The 19,435-nt window shown below is 36.2% G+C and overlaps 1 protein-coding gene across 6 annotated transcripts in view; it reads right to left on the reverse strand.

Annotated features, from left to right (window-relative positions):
- The window catches only part of PTPRM (protein tyrosine phosphatase receptor type M), a 445,383-nt gene that overhangs the window by 162,317 nt on the left and 263,631 nt on the right, over window positions 1-19,435 (reverse strand). For 3 of the 6 annotated variants that reach the window (XM_053979847.1, XM_053979823.1, XM_053979813.1), the window contains exons 12-14: window positions 13,345-13,618; window positions 12,180-12,216; window positions 6,964-7,038 (exon numbers count right to left, since the gene is read on the reverse strand). In XM_053979847.1, coding sequence (XP_053835822.1) covers window positions 6,964-7,038; window positions 12,180-12,216; window positions 13,345-13,618 — 386 coding nt within the window. The remainder of the gene's footprint in view (window positions 1-6,963; window positions 7,039-12,179; window positions 12,217-13,344; window positions 13,619-19,435) is intronic. The other 3 variants (XM_053979855.1, XM_053979842.1, XM_053979831.1) reach the window with 1 other exon arrangement.

Consider the following 19,435-nt stretch of genomic DNA (forward strand, 5'->3'; position numbering starts at 1 on the left):
CTCCTGTTTCACTTTGTGCTTCCAATATGAACTCAGAAGTTTAAACAGAACCTGAATACTTATTTTTCTTCTTGACAGCTTAAAACCATGCAAGACACCAACTTCTGTTCACTTTTATGGAAAATTGAGACTCAACTTCCATTTGCACTGGAATTTTCTATGTACACAAAAACTTCTTAGTGCTCAGCACTGACAGAGAATCAGATGAAAGGAAGGAAATGAAAATTCAAAATTTTTAAAAAATGAAGACATGAAAATGCACAGATACGCCTGAGTGCCTTTCTCAGAGCTCTAAAATCATTGGTTCTTACAGTCAAACTCCCATTACTGCAGAAAAGAACATTTTCAATACATTGTCTGAAGAAGGTGTTAAAAACTCGTCGATAACTACAGTTATGGCTTGCAGTGTTGAATTGTTACTCCAAGCAGACAAATGTAGCTTAGATACTTACTAAGATTTATTTCAATGAAACTGAACTGAGCGAATTGCTGAAACATTATTTTGCCCAAGACAGTATGTTCTGTAACTTCTGCTTAAAGTTGACAGTATTACTCTACTCATTGCTGCACTACTCTGTTTAACTGCAACACATTTGAATGCTCACCTATACATTTAAACAGAGGCAATAAACAAAATATTGCCTTAAACATTTGTCAAACTCTCCAGGGGTACAAACACCAGATTTGCAGACTCCAAGATTGTTTTACCCATAACTGGTCCCACATTTTATTTCAACTTAAAATTCAAATTGCATAGCATTTTATGAATACAGTCAAAAACTAGAGATGGGAAACATTGAAATTCACAGGGTTTTTTAGTTACTATTTATATCTCTGAGTTTCTTTGTCTTTCCTTGTCTCTCCTTAATTTTTCATTGTGATACATACAAAACATGTTCTGTTTCAAATGTAAAAATCAGAGGCATATTTTTTTTATACAGAAATTAAATAGCACACTATATGACAGCTATGCTCTAAAAATTACCTACTGGTATTTTTGCATTGTTTCAGGTTTTATATTCTCTGTACATTGCTGATGTTGAAACATTTCGAAGCAGGTGTGATACTGACCAGTACCAGTACTAACAGATGGCAGAGATTCCTTCAGTTTGTTAAGAATTTATCCTGGTCATTGCATTCATATAATTACTTTCATGACTGGATTTTATGCTTCCATTCTCTGTAATGTGATTAAGAAAAACTCCCTCTCCTCCCAGCCCAACCTCAAACAGCCTCACAGATATCCTGACATAAAGATTACACATTACTAAGAGAATAAATTCTTTTTCAAGATAGGATGAACCAAACAGACCCATCTTGCATTACATTAAATTTGGATTATTCTTGTCATGAAAGAGATATTTGACACTTGGAATATATTTTTCTCCCAGGTATGAACTGGAATACTCAAACTTCCAGATGGGTTTTGTACTTGGGGGATGCAACACAGCTCCTGCAATGACTATTACTTCTGTGGTAACCAACTCCCCTGAATAAAAGACAAACTGTTTCTACAGTGGAAAACATACCTAATTAGGCTACTTGTCCTTCCTAAAGGGTAGGGAAAGGTTAATACTTTCTTCTAGCTCATGGGATCTTCTCCAGCTGTTCCTGTCCCACATCTGTAACACAGTGGCTCTGGCGATGCAGCGCCAGGACAGCTGAAGAACCCAAACCCCTTGGCCAACCAGAAGCATCAATGGCTGGAGAGAAAACTGCTGATATGACCCTCTGCAATTTCTCCTCTCTATTCTCCTACTTATGCATGGGAATTGGACAGGTCCCACTTCCAGAGAACATTAAAGCAACTATTATTTTAAAACAAGAAGTGGAGTATTTAATATAACTAATATAATCACACTGATAATAGACTTCTAATCAGGTTGGGCTCTTTATTGTGTACAGATGGCAATAGCTTGTATTTGTATTACAGGTTATTTCAACATTTGGGAAATGTTATTAGCATTATTTTTAGGCCTTCTTTGTCTTATTGTTTAACTTCAGCTCTTCTTCAGTTGCTCTGTGGAAAATGTACTTATGCTTAAAAGCATAGATGCTTTGGCTGCACTGTCTTACAGAAAGCCTGACATTTGACTCTGTAACGTACTAGGGGAAATAAAAGGGAGAAAAGGAAACAGCAGCTCCCATGGCACTCCTGTATCCTCTTAACATTTTCTTGTAACTATACTGTTTTATAGATGAAACTGTCACTGCAAAAATGACAAATATAACACATAAAAGAACAAAAATGGGCAATAAATCACAAGTGACACCTCAGCCCATTGAAATGCATTCAGCCAGTACTGCAGAAAGTAGGAACATTTCCTTGTTTTGCATTCTGCCCAGCCAAGCAAGAGGACCAGAATCCTTGAACAACTGGTACAACAATTGTTGGGGGCCATCACATAAAAACAGGCTTAGAATTTCACTTTGGAGAGTCAGATCCATTCTCATTCTGCTCTCCTTGACACTTGATCTTGCAACAGCACTGCAATGTGGCTTTGACTTTACAGCACATAGGTGCATATTCTCCCCTGGATAACTATCCACACCTCCAACTAATGCAAATGTTGCCCAGAAGTAGCAAGACAAGGATAAACTTCTAAAATAGTGTATTGAACCTGCAGACAGATACATCTGCACATAGGCTTGTTATTACAGACTCAACTAGGAAATTGCCTGAACTAGGAAACAGTGGGTTCTACATTGCCCAAAATAGCACTTCAAGTTTTAGCACGTCAGAATACATATAAATCAATGTTACAGGGTCCAGGATGGAGGAAAAATGAATGTAAAAGTCTGTCCAGCACATGCTGTTATACCTCAGACGCATTGTAAAGCAGAACAATCGAGGTAAATAGCAAAACACTCTTTCTCAAATTTATGCTGTTGGTTTTTTTGTTAATAAACAAACTGTGTTTTCAGTAATGCAGTACAAAACTGGAGTAAATCTCCTGACGTAAAAAAATACCATGAAGTTGTGATTTAATCAATCAAAATTTTCAGTTTATTTTTTCCACTTTTACAGTGGAATTGCTGAGAACAGAATGTGACCCAGAACACTGCAATAAATCTTGCTATGTACTGAATGCCCATCTTAAGAAATGGGTATATTTTATTATGGTGCTGACTTCATAAGGGAGAAGAAACCGACTGGGATTATTTTATGACTGCTTTTAACTTGTTTATAAAATATGGTGATCATCTAGACCTTAAGGTATGTAGGATAAAACTAATTTATCTTTTAAGCATTTGCCCCAATCTTAAAAAAAAAAAAAATCTGCCCAATTGTTAAGTATCAGTTACTTTACAAAACTTCTGACAGATCTTGCTGCATTTGATTTGTACCAAGAATTTAATGTATGAAGAATGTACAATACAGAGCTCTCTCTTGCAGCTGGATGTGTAATTACAATGGGTCATAAAAAGGGCGTTCTATGGAAATCAGTCTTAATAATATCCAGCAAAGTAGTGGCTGCTCCACTAAATCACAAATGGAAATACTTTAATTTAAATACAAGTAGCTCAGACATATTTCAACAATTAAGAAAATGCCTGACAGAATAGAACACCCTAATCATGATTCCACGCATGCTGTTTTATCAGAATGCAGAGAACAAAACATATGAGGGCCAAGTGAATACCAAATATGGCCAATTTAAATCCATTAGATGAAGTGTCTCTTACAAAATACTGAAACAAACTGCAAATTATTTCAGTCTTTCTCAAAAAGATGGATTTTTTAATTCAACTTTGAAGTTAAGATCAAACAATCACATTTGTATGTGGTAAGTTTTTTGATAACATTCTACATGATTTCAATTGTATGTTAAACTGTATTTGTTATGAAAACATGGGGACAGTATCATAAGTACTACTATGCTTCATGCATACATGATCTTTTTTCCTCGCAGACAGGTGTAAGATATTAGATATTCTCCTTCTGTTGAAGGACAAGGTCAACTGAGTGGATTTCAAGTTACTTACTTTCTGTAAGGTAACACTGAAAGTTAAACACTATCCCCCAAATTTGAATTCCTTAGCTGCTACATTACTGGATCACTGATAAAAATGTATTGACTAAACACTAATTTCCCTATTTTGACTTCTAAGAGTGCAACTGCTGCTTTTACACTAGGTTATCTTATGCTATAACTCAAGGACAACTACACTGTAGGTATTTAGGTGCAACTGCAATGAAAAGTTCTCTTCGCTATGGGCTGCAAAGGCAACCTGGAGTGGCTGTCAAGATATTTAGGGCAACTAGCCGGTAATCCTATAAATGGAAGGCCTTGTATTTTTATATGAAAAAGGAAGGAGAAAGGAAGGACAAAGAGAAATTAATAATGCATTGTTTATCAACGGCACCAGTAAGAGGTAAGATGAATTGGTGACAAGGATGGAGGAAATGAGTGCAAGCAGAATTGGCTTGAAAGCTGAGCTGTATTATCATGATATTTGTGAAGAGGAAGACCTTTCAAATTTGGTAACGATATTCAGGAATGCAGCCAAGATTTTAAATTTTCATTATGCAAGAAGCATCAACTACCAATGTAAAGAAACCCGAAAATGCCATCCTTGACCTTCCCACTGCTGCTTACGTATCTCCTCAAATGCTAAAAGATGAAAGTAATTTCTTCATCTCAAATATAATTACTTTGGTTCTGAGCAAAGAAGTGAGTAAAAAGCACTGAACAGAAAATGCTAAGTGACATTTAACAGTTACAGCTGTAGGGCTTGTGGTAACTACAGTTAGAAACAGCCCTGTACTTTCACATAAACAAATCCTTTTACATGTAAATCCTTTCCACAGTCTTGAAATTTACAGGAGAGAAATGTGGGGACAATGTGTATCACTCTCAGCTCCCTCATGTGTGGTCCAGTTTCTGTAAACCTCCTTTATGAAAACCTTTGTTCTCCTCATGGGTACTGCAGTACTGCTGTACTGCCCTGAAGTTGAAAAGCCTGCCCTAAGGACCCCTAGACAGGATGTCTCCCTAGAAAAAGAGGAATTCTTGTTGCTGTCATGGGACAACCATGTGGGCTGGGTGAGGTTTCTTTGCTTGTTACTGCAGTTGTGGCTAACAAGGAAGAAGATATTTCTTTCCTTTTGAGCACAGTCTTTCAAGCGTGGGGTGGGGGTTGGGAAGATGATGAGGGTATTCCAAAGGCTCTCTAATACCTTTCACAAATAGCTATAAATGCTGTTGGCAGGTATAATGTGATACGTTCTTTTTTCACTACAAAATTAGATTCTGGTAGAACATTTTTATTTTCTTTTCAAGAAAAAGGAAACAAATTTCACAGATCTGACAGACAACCACAAACTGCCAAAGCCACCAGTGACAAAGCAATGAAATAAATCCTATGTTAGCCAGCTATCTTATGCTAGGCATATCTCTTTTCTCTTATTGTTAAGTACTGTGGCCATCTTCTTGTGGAACAGGCGTATCTCCAGTGTTACCAATAACTGCCCAGTTTTGCATTGAAACAAATAAAAAACCCCAAAACATGAGAAGAAAAACATTTCAATCTCCACATGGAAAAATATAGAAGCTTATTTGAATCCTGTGATAAAGAAATCAAAACTTGTTGAATTTCAAGGATATGGAAGAGATCCTGTCTCTTCAATGTTTTATTTGAATTGTCAAGTAAAAATTAACTGAGGCATAAAAATGTATGCAGGCACAGCTTCTGCCAAGCAGCAGTAACAAGAACAAGCTACTTAATGGCATCATATAAGTATGTTATTCTGGTTAGTTCATAGGTTATTAGAAATTAAAAGTATACATGCAGCAATTTTGTTTTGATTGACAAGGTAACTTGGGCCTTATGGATCACTCAGCTTTGCTATTATAACACATACCCCAGAATAAAAAGCTAGAGCAGACATGTCACTAATCCTCTTATCTTGAGATGGATCATTTAACTGCCTCTTATTTACTGTAGCAGTATCCAGATACCAGACATCTGAACTCCTCTCTTGGACACCCTGGTAGCAACATGGTAACAATGTGCTTTCCCAAGGAACTATGCCAGTATTCTTCAAAAAGGCCAAGATTTATCATATGCTAAAAGCTGATGGACTAGGTTTACTTCCCCCATTAGATATTTAATCACTTCAGGTTCTAGAGTTTTTAATGCTCTTTGGTTCTCTTTGAAAATAAATATGTTTGCAAATCCCTGAAAGGTTTTAGGCACAGGTTTATTTTCTAACAAAATCAATCATTTCCCCAGGTTCATAAAGGTTTTCTAGCATATTCTGAGCCATCCTTCAAGCCATATAGAGCGTAATAATGGCTCCACTTGAATACTGAGTTTACTGTGACAATTAGATTTTAGATCCTTAAGTCTTGCTCATTCTCATATGTCACATGCTAGGTTGTTTTATTTTAATCCTAGAACTCATGTATGACATAATAAAAAGGAATATTTTTATTTCTATATTTTAATTTAATTCATATTGAAATGTTGCCAGAAAACATAGTCTTCCTACCATTACACAGGAAAAAAACCCTGAATCCACTAATACTAGATCTTTGTCCTAACTTGCACATGCAACTTTTGAGCCTCTATTATTTAGAAATTCTAGTGTCTTGATCTAATAACAGAGAAAAAAATAAACAGGTACACAGATATATATCTATATTCAAACTTTCATTTAATTTATGGATGGAGCAAGACGAGATCTCTTTACAACATGAGGCTTGAAGGAACATTCCACAGATCACACACAATGGGCACATGCAGTGGAGTCGTACATACAGGGATGTGTGTGTGAGTTTTGGTGCCAAGCACACCACTGAATTTAATGGAGCTGAGGAAAAAAAATTATAAACAGAAAGGAACTTTTAACACAGGAAACTGTTTATGAGCAGAGAAGGAAGAAACGGTCAGGGAAAAGGAGCCAAAGAGAAAGAGACAGAATGGGCATGGTGACTTATCTGTACTTGAACATCTGACCTGTTAGTTGGTCGTCGCCTGCAGCAGGGGCGATGCGAATGTATGGTGTTGTAAGCTGAGTCACGATTATCGCAGCTAAGGCAAAGGAAGAGTTCCAGGTCAGCATGCATGAGGGAAAAAAAAGCCAGACTGAAGCTACGCCAGCAAGAAGAATCCTGGTCAGTTGTTTATTGTCTGAACTTCACAAATAAAAACCAAAAAACTCCCACAAGTTCCTTTTCATCTTCAGTTGTTAGTGTGGTTATTCTGCAAATTAATAAGCTGTTGTGTGTGACTTTCATTCAGGAAAAGGACTCGAAGCACATTATTTACTGCATTTGAGGAAACTGGAGACTCTTTGGCTCTGCTAGTCAGGGCGCTAATTTTTCTAAGTGAAAACAAGCTGATTATTCAGAGTACTCTCATATCAACTTCTCCACATAATTTGAGCTAGTTTCATTTTTATTTTCCTATTTCATAATACTACATTTTCCTACCATTTTTAAAAGACAGTTTTTATGTAAAGCATTTTTGAGCTAGTTAAGATTAATTTTTCTTGTACCCACTTGGGTCACTGTTCTAAAAATGCATGCACTACCCATATACTTAATGTTCAGCATACAGAGAATGACCGCTGAGAGGTGGCACACTTTTATTAGGTAGGTGTGTAACTGTCCCAGGTCTGAGTTTCAAGTTCACAAGAAAAAACTGAAAACCCTGACTTGTTTGTGCCCTGAAATATCCAGACTTTTCTAACACAGTTATAACAACGACTTCCTGCTACAGACAACTATTACTGTGGCTCACATTAATAAAATTTGTTATTTCTTTGTTTTCCAGCAGTTCTATGATTGCCTCTAAATGGTTAAGCACGCTGTGATACATATATATTAAGGAATATTAAAAAAATTAAAAGGTCAGATCCAACACGATGCAGCTGGAGAATGATGCAAAGAAAAAATATTGGAAAATTAAGGACAAAATTATATGAAAGATCACTCATTTACATAGAACAGCCTGGGTGCTATTAGAAATGTGGCAGCGAGAGAGGAAAATAGATCATCTACCATCTGCAGACAATTAAACTCAAAACTGCTGCTGCATAATATTTGGAAATATCCCTCAGCAACACTGAAATGCAGTGTTGATAGTAGCTTCTAGAGTACTGTTGCTATTGGATTTAAAATATTATAATATCCTTTTCTCTCTCATAATTAATGAAAGCCTTCCAATATTGCAAAATTAGAACAATGATGCCTCCCTCTTGAGAACTGCATTCCTAGGAGATAATCAAGATGTTTCTATCCAGACAGTGTTGTAAGTCATATCAGAAAATATAGTCTTAATATAAATCACAAACCACCACAAAGTTGATAGTAATAAACTTGGAGGAGTTTTGGAATGTTTTCAACTTAGTCTGTTGAGATTTTACAGTCATTTAGCTTGAAGAAAGAGTAGGAATATGAAAGCTATATTTCAAGCAATATATGACAACCTTTATTACCACTGGTACAAAAAGCTATTCCGGATTTTTGTTTGTTTGTTTGCTTCATTATCTTGTCAAAAATAATGGGAGTGGAAACCCTGCAGTCTCCCCATTTGTATATACACCAAATAGTCACAGAGGTCCCAGAAGCCTTTCTCTACAGAAAACTGAGATCAGGAGACTCCACGTCATAATAATGTGCTGCATGATCCTTCTACTAACAAAGTCACTGGCAAAGGCTTCCACTGACTTCATCAGAAGCAGAAGGAGAACTTTCAGCTCTACAAAATCAAACATTCTCATCCTAATTTATACTTGTAATCACTGCAATCAGGATTTTTATATGATCTCTAAAAGAACACATTTAACAAGAGATTTCGTTTGTAAAAATGTAATGGTCATAAAACAAGATCATTTTTTAAAAGGGTACAAACTGAGGTTGTTTAAAATACACTTGATGAAATGAGAAAGTATTATCTAGCTACTGAACCCATACAGGCATTTGACCCAATAGAATTAGGCTGCACTTTTCTGGAGATAGGCTGTACTCTTCTAACAGGAAACCTGTCAATATGATAATAAGCTATGCTGCACTTGGTCTCTGATGCAGCAACAAGGTTTAATGTCTGCCAGTTGAGCACATGCATTATTCCTGCTGACATCAACAGGAGGGAAGAGGGTACTCAAGGTACAGAACAGTTCTGCTGAATCTGGGACACAAACATTACATTTATATTACAGTTACGTATTTTTATTTTTACAAAAAATTAAAAGGTGTATGGTGGGCCATGGAATGAACACTGCATGACAGTGATAAAACCAACTCTCAGTGACCTTAAGAAGGTCTTAAGGGCACCAACAAGTTTATTATCTGGAGGTGAGATAATTAAAGGGAATGTAACTAGCAAGTTACATAGCTCTGCTCGTGAAATGTTCTGAATCCCCATATTGGTCCTCAGGACAGACTTCAAACAGGCTAAACACAGTGAAGTGGCTTGACCAATCTCAGGTAGCTCAGTGGAGCAACTTGAAAGTTGCCTTGAGTGACCTTGATTCTAGGAATGGCACAGGCCTGTGTGTCCAGTAAAATACTTAGATGTCTATTTTAAGATGGAATAGTTGTGAAGTAGTCAATGAGATTATTCTCTGTGTGCAAAAGTAAGTACATGATTGACTTGATTAGGGCCTAGCTGGTCAGAACATGGTGCTAAGAACACCAAGGTTGTGGGTTCAATCCCCATATAGGCCATTCACTTAAGAGCTGGATTCCATGATCCCTTGCAATTCAGAATATTCTGGGATTCTGTGAAACCATATGGCTTCTCACATACATAGTAAAATCCACATTGTGTCTACTGATTTCAATGGCCTACACAAGGCTGTAGGTATTTTCAGGATCAGACCTTAAGTCAAAAGAAGATTGCACCAGTTTTATACATGAATGGCCTGAACCACTTCCTCTAGCTTTAAAAACCACTGAACATGAACTTGTGAAGATAAGAGAAGCCCAGATTACAAATATTTCAGGAATGTTACTGGTACGTGAAAACTAGAGGTAGTACTGCAGAGAGTTCCTAATCTTATTTGTCAGGAGCACTACAGCACATAAATAGATGGACATAACAAGCACATAGAACTTAAGTGGCTTACTATCTAGTAGCTACACTGTAGTCTCAAAGCTCAGAGGAAAATGGTGCAAGTCTAAGAAATCTGGCAGAGTGGTCAGAGCTGCCGTTACTTACTGGGGTACAAACAGTGTGAATGCACTGAGCTGTACCAAGCTGTTCATGGGGATTAAACAGAAGGAGAGGAGACTGGGAGAGGACAATTTTATGTCTTGTCCCAGTGCAGGTATAATGATTTCTGACCTACACACACAGAGAATTTTTGCTGTTTTCTTCTAATGCAAATGTGAGAGGTCCAGAGAGGGCACAGAATTCTGCTTTTCCCTTAAGTATCTCTGTTAGATCCAAAGGGAAAACATCTGTGCAGACAGCTACTTTTAATACCATATTAAAATATGTCATGGTCTCCACTTAATCTTTTTAAATTAATACAGATTAAAAATACAATACAAGCATTCAGTTTAAAATCACGGAAATCAGTGCTTTACTGTAGCCCCTCAAGAATTTTGCACCAGAGACTAAAAATACCATCAAAGATACCTCTGGTTTAAAAAAAAAAAGTCCTCACAGTAACCTCCAACATTATTTTATTATGAAAAAATCTAAAACATGCTTTCAAAACAGGAATGTAGGGAGATTTTTTAAAAAATAAAACCTGCATTTCTCATATCTCCATTGCCAAATGGGTTAGCTCAAAGTAGCTTGTTGCTATGGGAGCTATTCCAATCCACAAAGTTACCCTCGCTTCTCAAATGGGAAAGTAAAAATTTTCAGTCAGTCAAGTAATTTAAATAGTTGAACATCCATTAGTGATCAGGAATACAAATCTTCAAAAAATTTAAAATCCATTCCTCTAATCATCTATTATGATTTCTGATGTAACCTAGTTCACTCCTGATATCTCTGAAGCTACTTGAAAACAATACAGGATTTCACTTGCGTCTGGAATTAAACTCTCATCTGTATTATATTTGGGTTGAGTTCAGATTATTTGAAATATTTCTATGGTTTAGTACCAGTCAGTTAGTAAATTAAACTACTTCCTTTGGTTTGTAAAAGAAAAGAAGCCAGGAATCAGTTCAAAGAGCCATAAAAATGTCACATTAGGGAGTATCCAAACTTTCAACAGGGGTAACTTTATGCTAACATTTCTGTTTACTTTTAAATTACGACATTCTCATCCCATTTAGACTTAGAGGTGGTGATGAAATTGTGAAGTCTACATGTAAAGGAAATCATGGTGGAATCAGTTCCATTAGGGATAGTCACTGAGACAAGCATGATCTCCTGCAAGGTGCAGTGGTATAGGGATGAAGCAGTTTTTGTTTCATGCTCTTGTCAGGTGCCCAAATTGCCAGGTGGTTTTACCTGTTCCTACTCACAGCAGCACGTTCTTTCCTGCTCCTTTACTACAATCTCCAAGTAAATTGTACTATTCCATCACTTCTTTTTCAGGCTTTAAAATTGCCACCAGCTAAAGGTACTAAGAAGGTGAGACTACAAAGATAATCACAGACAGATCTAGCCCCCAAAGATAAATAGATCACCAGTGTGTTTATGTTTCCCCGTTTGAAGACAAAACCTATAGCCAGTACTGTCTCAACTATACATATTTGTCTCACAAATGGTAGTATCATCTGCTGACAGTCAAGTAAATATAGCTGATCTGTCTCATTAAAATGAAGAACATGATTTCTCTACTTCTCTTTTACACAGCAATTAAGTTAAGGTAATTGCTTACAAGTAAGGGGCAATTTTTCACTATGGATGTATAAGCAGGTGGTATGTACTCTGCAACTGACAATCTTACAACTCAATCTTACAACATACATGTATGTATGTAAGAACAAAATATTTATTGTGAGATCATATAAAAACCCACAGAATATATTTTAAAAGCCCTGTGTTCAAGCAGACAAACAAATGTAATTAATACATTTATAATTACAAACAAACAAACAAATGTCCTAAATCTTAGCTAAGGATGCAAATTATTCTATGAAAATTCTATAATATGTTTAGCAATCTGTTTTAGCAATATAAACACTTCTGGAAGTTTCCAAACACCATGTGAGGGGAAGGTCAACAAGCTGAAGTACAGAATATATGACATAATCGAAACATACCTTTTGTGGCTACCCTGACGCAGTCGATTTTAGTTTCCTGTGTCAAACAAAGAGGAAAAAGGTCACATCTTGTGTTTCTGGACAGAGAAAGTCATCCATTATTCTAGTCTTAAAATTACTGATAAAATGTCAGAGCAGAATGTGCCTCATTCCATATTTAACTGCTTATTAGTTAACTCAAAGTGCATTCATAATATGGACAAGCACTACTTGGGTAAGGTACATAAACATTTCACTTAACATTCCTCTGAAAGTAGAAAATGTGAAAGATATTTGCAGGAGCACAGGCAAGTTTTCTGCTTTTCAACTCTGGCAACATAATGACCTTGGGAGATTTTTCTTTTTCTTACAGAAAGTATAGTTTGAGGCATCATGTTAGACAACTTTAGGAAGAAAAATTAATCAATAGTGTTTCACATTTGTGCACTGTCGGTGCACTGTGAATGAGGGAGCATTATGGTTTCTGGCAGAAAACATTTCCAGGCTGTCAGCACAGACAGCCAAAGCTTATCAGGAATTGAAGGGCTCTGGCTAGGTCTGTCCAGGAAATGAAAAACAATTCCAGGAAGAATTAGTCTCATGAAACATGATCTGTGAGGATCTTTTTACACACTTTTCATTTCAGTTCCATCTACTTCTTTTTCCTTTTATTTTGTTTGCAGAAAGGGACAAAAAAAAAGAGTGATTTCTAATTCAATCACGGCACCCAAGTGAGAAAAATGGAGAGCAAGATGTTACAAACTAAGGTAACAGGACTGGACACGCTTAAGACAGACGTGCTAAAAACCCACAATTGTGTTTGGCTTAAACGTAACAAAAGAAATCACATTTTCTTGTTCAAAGCAAGAAAAATAACAAAAAAGAAGAAAAAAAGCCAGTCAAACACAATCACTGGACAGCTTTTAGCTAATAAGACGGAATGGTAACATACTACTTTGCCTGCTCACTACTGACAAAACGTGTGGTTTTCCCCTCCTCTTTCCCTAACCTTTAATCATTAAGCAATATTGTGTTAGGAAAACTGCTATTTTTTAAACTTAGTGTGTTAAATTTCACGGTTACTTCATTTTCTCATTAGCAACTAAATTGGGTATCCTGCTAGTTGATGCCAATCATTTATTTACAAACAAACACTGTTTAAAATCACGTCTGTTGCAAGACCTACCCCATTGGCTCTGCTAGCAGCTTGAAAATAGATGCTGTAGCTCTTATGAGGAAGAAGAGGAGTATTCCAGAAACCACTGTAGGTTTTGTTATCACCAACAGTAAAAGGCTGAGCAGCTAGTAAACCATTGGCTGGAATCTCTGCAGCGAAGTAGTACTGGGAATTCAAGAGTGAGGCATTCTGGAAATGAATGGGCACTGGGTAGCACTTTAGGATTTCAGTTGTCTTTTTGGTCCTCCGTGGGCGCTCTCCCTCAACAACGATTTGATAGACACTGAGAGTGTAGAAAGGAAAGAACAAAAGAAACAGTGGTTATTTTAAAACTTGGGCAGTCAAACCATCCTAAAACTATAATAGTGTACCAGTATTTACTGGAAAAAAACAACTGTTAAAAGCAAAGAACACAGGAAAAAAAAAAGACATTTTAATATTCAGGTGTATAAATTTGTGGAATAGATTCATGCTTTCAAATTAATTTTGCTCTGGAAAAACAAAAATAGCCATACATATCACAGCTTTTCACACAAGTGAATGCACAGCACATTTTCTTGTTCAAACTCTTGTACAGAAAAAGTGTGTTTAATCAGTGCTAAATGTGGAATTAAGTATTATTTTGTTTACAAAAGTGAGCATAAAGCTATAGAGTCCCTTCTCTAATCTGTTACCTTACCTAAATGAAATTAAATTCATACTAAGATAAAAATGAAGACATAATTACAGAGAGACAGGGACCAGTATTTGCTTAACTGTTGACATTATAAGTATTGATAAAAGCACAAAGTAAAATTTCAGTGGCATATTGACTATTGCTGAGCAAGTATAAAACACTTTTTGATGCAAGTTATCACTCAGCAAAGCACTTTTGCACATCTCATAGATAACCGTATTTTTCATTTTCTGAATTCTGCAAAGCAAGTCAGTTTGCACTTGCAGTCTCTGCTGTACTGGGACCTACAGAGAACAGTCCATCCCTCTCCACTGTAAAGGTGCTATGGACATTCAAACAGGAACAAAGAAATTGCAATTTCTGCTGTATATGCAAACAGTGTAATCATTATACCCTGGCAGTTGCTGTAAAAGACTGAGTCAGTGCTTTTAAATTTGTGATATGGGGAAGTCCATGTCTCTAAAGAGGACTGGCTTACAAGTTTATTGCTTCACTGGGGACCAGTGATTCTTAATCAGTATTTGTCTCCTGGAATCCTGAATCCCAGTAAACAAGTCAGTCTAGATAATTGATGTCAAAGTGGCAATGTGTCCATGTTTTTGTGTATCATCTACATCCAGTAACAATTTATGATCTTTCAAGTTGACAGTTCATAGAAACCAGCAATCTCTGCATAGGAAGTTTCTTAAAGATGAAATATCCAGAGCCTTCTGACGTGTTATTGTTCCGACATCTGTAGGTAGAGAATTATGTTTACAGAAAATTCTGCCTGAAGTACAGGGACACATGAGCTGAGCTTCTGCAGGACCATCTCAGTCTGGACCCAAGAGGATTTTATTGGCTTAGTCATATCCCTGCACAGCTATGGTTACTTCCCATCTGAAGGCAAATCTGGCTTAGAAATAGAGGGATGAACTGTCCAATGACAGGAGGGATGGTGCTTTAAGCAACCTGGAGGGCAAGACATCCCTTGACCAGATTAGGGGGTCAGACTAGATAATCTTTAAAGGTCCCTTCCAACCCAAACCATTCTATGATTCTGTGACACCACCATTTAAGGTCTGCAGAGTCTTTATAGTCAAATAACACCAAGGGGCAGAAAATGGCAATTTTCTTGACCATCTTACTGTTTTTTTACCAGACTTACTGATCATGTGCCACAGACCTTCTTGACTGTATTTTTACGATCTAGCATCTCCAGTGGGAGATGCTGGACTTCTGTGCTCACAAAAAATGTCCAGAAAATTAACATGGAGAATGTTGCTTTTCATTCTTATGCAATAAATACTTTTCCTTCTGCCTGATTTGACTTTTAATATGGTGGAGCTTTAGTTCAGTGTTAACACACTTAAGCCTATCTGCCTTGATGAAGAGGTCTACGCATCTACAGTTCTCAGAGAATTGAGCAGAAAGAAGGTGTCCACTTTTAGGTCAACCTAATTGCTTCCCAGACTCCATTGATTATAATAACTAAATACTCAGCTCACATGTAGACATCTTGAAGTGGACACTCAAATTTAAATGTTTTAATTTAATGCTGAACTTCATGAAGATATCTAACCATGCATAAATTTAGTACAGCCAGGGACACAGGAATGTCTTGAGGGTTCACTTGAAGGCCTCTGCTTGTAAATTTTGCTTCATATCAAGCAGAAACGTTTTCATTAGCTGATTAATTCCATGCTGAGTAGTAAATGAAGGTCAATCCACAGCAATCTTTCTTTGATCCTGTGGGAACTGATTTGTAAAAAAACTAACCATGGAGTATCTACATTACAATCTTGTTTTTTTCTTACAAATCAATTTTTGACATATTTTTCACAATTAATTTTCTAGAACAAAAGAGAGTTGCTTAGAACTGGGATTCCAAGCTACTTTGAAGACAGCATGTTGCCTCCTCTATTAATTTGCAGTGAATCTACAATAAATACCATTTGTAAACTTAAATGGAGTATTGGAAAAAATGCAGAAGATGATGTAAACATTTATTCTTACAAGACAGTGAAGCTGGATATGCTTGCCTAATACTGCAGCAAATACAAGAATCCTACAGTTTCACTACAGCATGATGGATAGTAAACTAAGTTACTTCTTTCTTGCAGCAGGCCTGAATATAAGAGGGACTTCAGACCTGATGAGATAGTATGATTTGTTTCAGTACTGGCTGAAATGAGGATTCTCTTAATTTTTCACTCTGTGATTAAAGCTAAAGACAGTAGACATTTTAGAAACAAATCTGTCATTAAAATGCTTCTTTTCCTGTGGTAAATCCATATTTATTTATACTACATGCACTACTCCTTGTATACCTTTTAGATGCCTGCCATCTACTCATTTTCAGATACTTTAAAGAAAGAAGTAAGTTAAACTGGAGCAATTTCAAACTCAAAATGTCTCTTAATCCTTACTCCACAAGACAAATTAGATTTGCAAGCATCTAGACCTCAAATCTATTTGCTCTTTAATAATTTAAGCACTGAAAGGTCAAACAACTCTTTTCTGTTCCCCTTCATCAAAGTCCAAATGCTAATGAAAAATAACTAAATCCTATCTGCTGGCCAATTTCCACACACTGCTGTTTCTCTGATGTAAATTAACACATTATGAGCACCTGGGTCAATGGAAACCTGACAGAATTTTACCAGTGATACTTTTTACATTTGTACAAATGAGATCATCTTGCTAATGAATTTTACAAAATTACCCCAATTACAATTATAATCCAAAAGCTTTCTCTAGGTCTTACAATTAATATTACTTTCTTTAATATGTAACAGCTGGACTACGCTGAAAAGGGTTCAAGCTCAGTGAATTGAGCTAGCACTGTGCCACTCTTACATATTAGCCAGACTTCTGGCTGGTCTGATGTTGCATTATTCCTTTTCCACTCCTCTACGTTTCAGAGAATAAAGTCTTCCTACCTGTAATCCAGAAAACAAGTTCTACACTACAGTGAAATGTGCCAAAAGCATATTGGTTATTGGCAGCATTTAGACTGATTTTCCGGAAGCAAAGAAATGTAATTTAAGTATAATTCATGTTCCACAATTCTACTATAGAATTTCAATGCCTTAGAAATTAAATACAAAATTAATTTTTATAAATAAATAGTTCGGTGTTGCATTGAGAAAGGAACACATGGTAGTTATTTTTAACCTAGGATTCAAAGGATTCAAATTTGGAGATTAAAAAAGATGTATGGAAAAAGAAAAAAAATTATATTATTCTTACACTGCTTTTTATTCTAACAATTCCAAACCAGTTCCAAATTTAAATGATTATGCAGAGATACAGATCTGAACACAGTACTTTAATTTTTGTTAGAAATTAAACATAGCAGGTCTCTCAGATATTTATTGAATTTGGATTGCTTAAATTGGAATGGTGTGTCAATGTCTGATAAATACACTATTTTTTTTCAGAATTGAAAAAGAGACATGAAAGCAGAAAGAAAATGTATTAGCACAGTAATAAAAGATGCTCAGAGTACTTAGACAAATGACAATTTCAAAGAAGACTTGTATATATGTAGTCTTAACTACATGAAATGATAGGTTTTGGTAACCTCCTGAATCAGGACATTACTCCACATTAGTGGAATGCTGCAAATCGAATTTTAATTAATCGAAGTCTCATTCAAAGTTACAGAATAACTTTCCAAGAAGGACCTATTGGATGCAAACGTGAACTTCAGAAGTCTTTATACAGGAGTATGTACAGGTACATACTTAACATGTACAATCTAGTCATTTATTGAAACTTACTAATCTATAATTACACCTAATTCCATAGTAATTCCAAACTACAAACAAAGGGAAAACAAGCTTGATTACTTCATTATTGAACTGTCAGCTCTATTTTGTCTCTCTGAAACAGTCTTGATGCTTTATATAACTGAAGCATTGAAGAAATTTTTAGAATTAATTTCACAGAAGGGAGATGGCCTAAGGAACTGAATAGAGACAAAGACTATCTGAATTTATTTACTAGTCTTAATACAGCTGCTGTGTGTGATCCTAGCCAAGCCAATCAACTGTTACAGGCCTCAGAAATCCAGTTGTAAAATTAGAATAAAACACTTTCTTATTCCTGCTTCAATTGTTTAAAATGTCTTCAAGATCTTATTATCCTTGATTTCTTTTTGCCCCTAAGAAATGCACAAAGCCTGCAAAGCTCTTAAGGTCCAATAAGAGTGCCCTAATGAGCTGTGTAAACTGTTGGGCTACCTCTGTAGACTGTCATGGTAACACTCGTGAGCCTAATTTGAAGTTTTCTGCTGACTGTTTTAAGTTCAGGCTTTATTAGAAATATAGGAAACCAGTACTTTTTATAGATCTATTTCTGTATTTTGACCTGCATGCTTACTTTGTTTTAATGCTTACAGACTCAAACAATAGAATAACCCTTAATCTACATATTGACCACTGTTACTCATTCCCACAGCCCTATTTATCTGCATGCTACAATCACTTTACTGCATTCTTCTACTAAAATACCAGTTCCAATAGAGGGCAAAATTAAGAAACCCAAACCCCACCCCATTATCACAGCTCTAAATCCATGAAGAACCTGATTGCTCAAACCATAAGAGTCCCCAAAGTTTGTAGGGTCCCCAAGGTTTCAGCATCTTCTGTAGACCCTGAAAATTCTTCTATCATACTGACATTAAGATTTTTAAAATGTATCAGTTGTTTTGTTCATGTTTTGCATCTGAAACTTCATATATCTTTGCTCGTCATGTGTTATGCAGGTTTATTGCCTAACAATGCTTTCTGAAAAGAATACAGACTTTGGACAGTTTATTCTATGTAATATGCAACATAACTTCATCTTTGTCATCAGTTGTCTCTGGCGTGGTCATATCATATTTATATGGATTAACATTCGAGATACATATCTATTTCTCCATGCCCTTATAATGCACTAGATTCTTGTAATTCATCCTGTAACTTCAAATTTTAAAGTTCTAGAAATTATATGTAATTATACATATGTAATGCACCTTGAAATGGAAGAGGGAAATTACTCTTTAAAGGACAGGAATTAATAATTTATGGTTAGCAGGCAAATAGAAAAAGGCTACAAGAAATTGCCACTAACTCTCTTCCTACTGTGCAAGAGCCTGTACATTTATTATAGGTGGATTAAACAAAGGTGATGAACAACCCCTGATTTATCAGGTGTCTCACCATCACAGCTACACAGGCCTTGCCAGTGGGTCAGGAGTTCTAGCAACACCTAATATACAGTGAATAAAATATACTCTGTGTGCAGTCATTTCCAGAACAGAATAAATGCCAGAGAATCAGCTGAATAGCAGTCCTGTCCTGCTGACCACTGTCCCTGTGACCACTCTGCATATTTTATCAAAGGGGAGGCACACGTGGTTCAACTGTGGACTAGAGGTAAGACCAGGAAGTTTTT

This window comes from Vidua macroura, chromosome 1, assembly GCF_024509145.1.
Source record: "Vidua macroura isolate BioBank_ID:100142 chromosome 1, ASM2450914v1, whole genome shotgun sequence".
Taxonomy (NCBI): domain Eukaryota; kingdom Metazoa; phylum Chordata; class Aves; order Passeriformes; family Viduidae; genus Vidua; species Vidua macroura.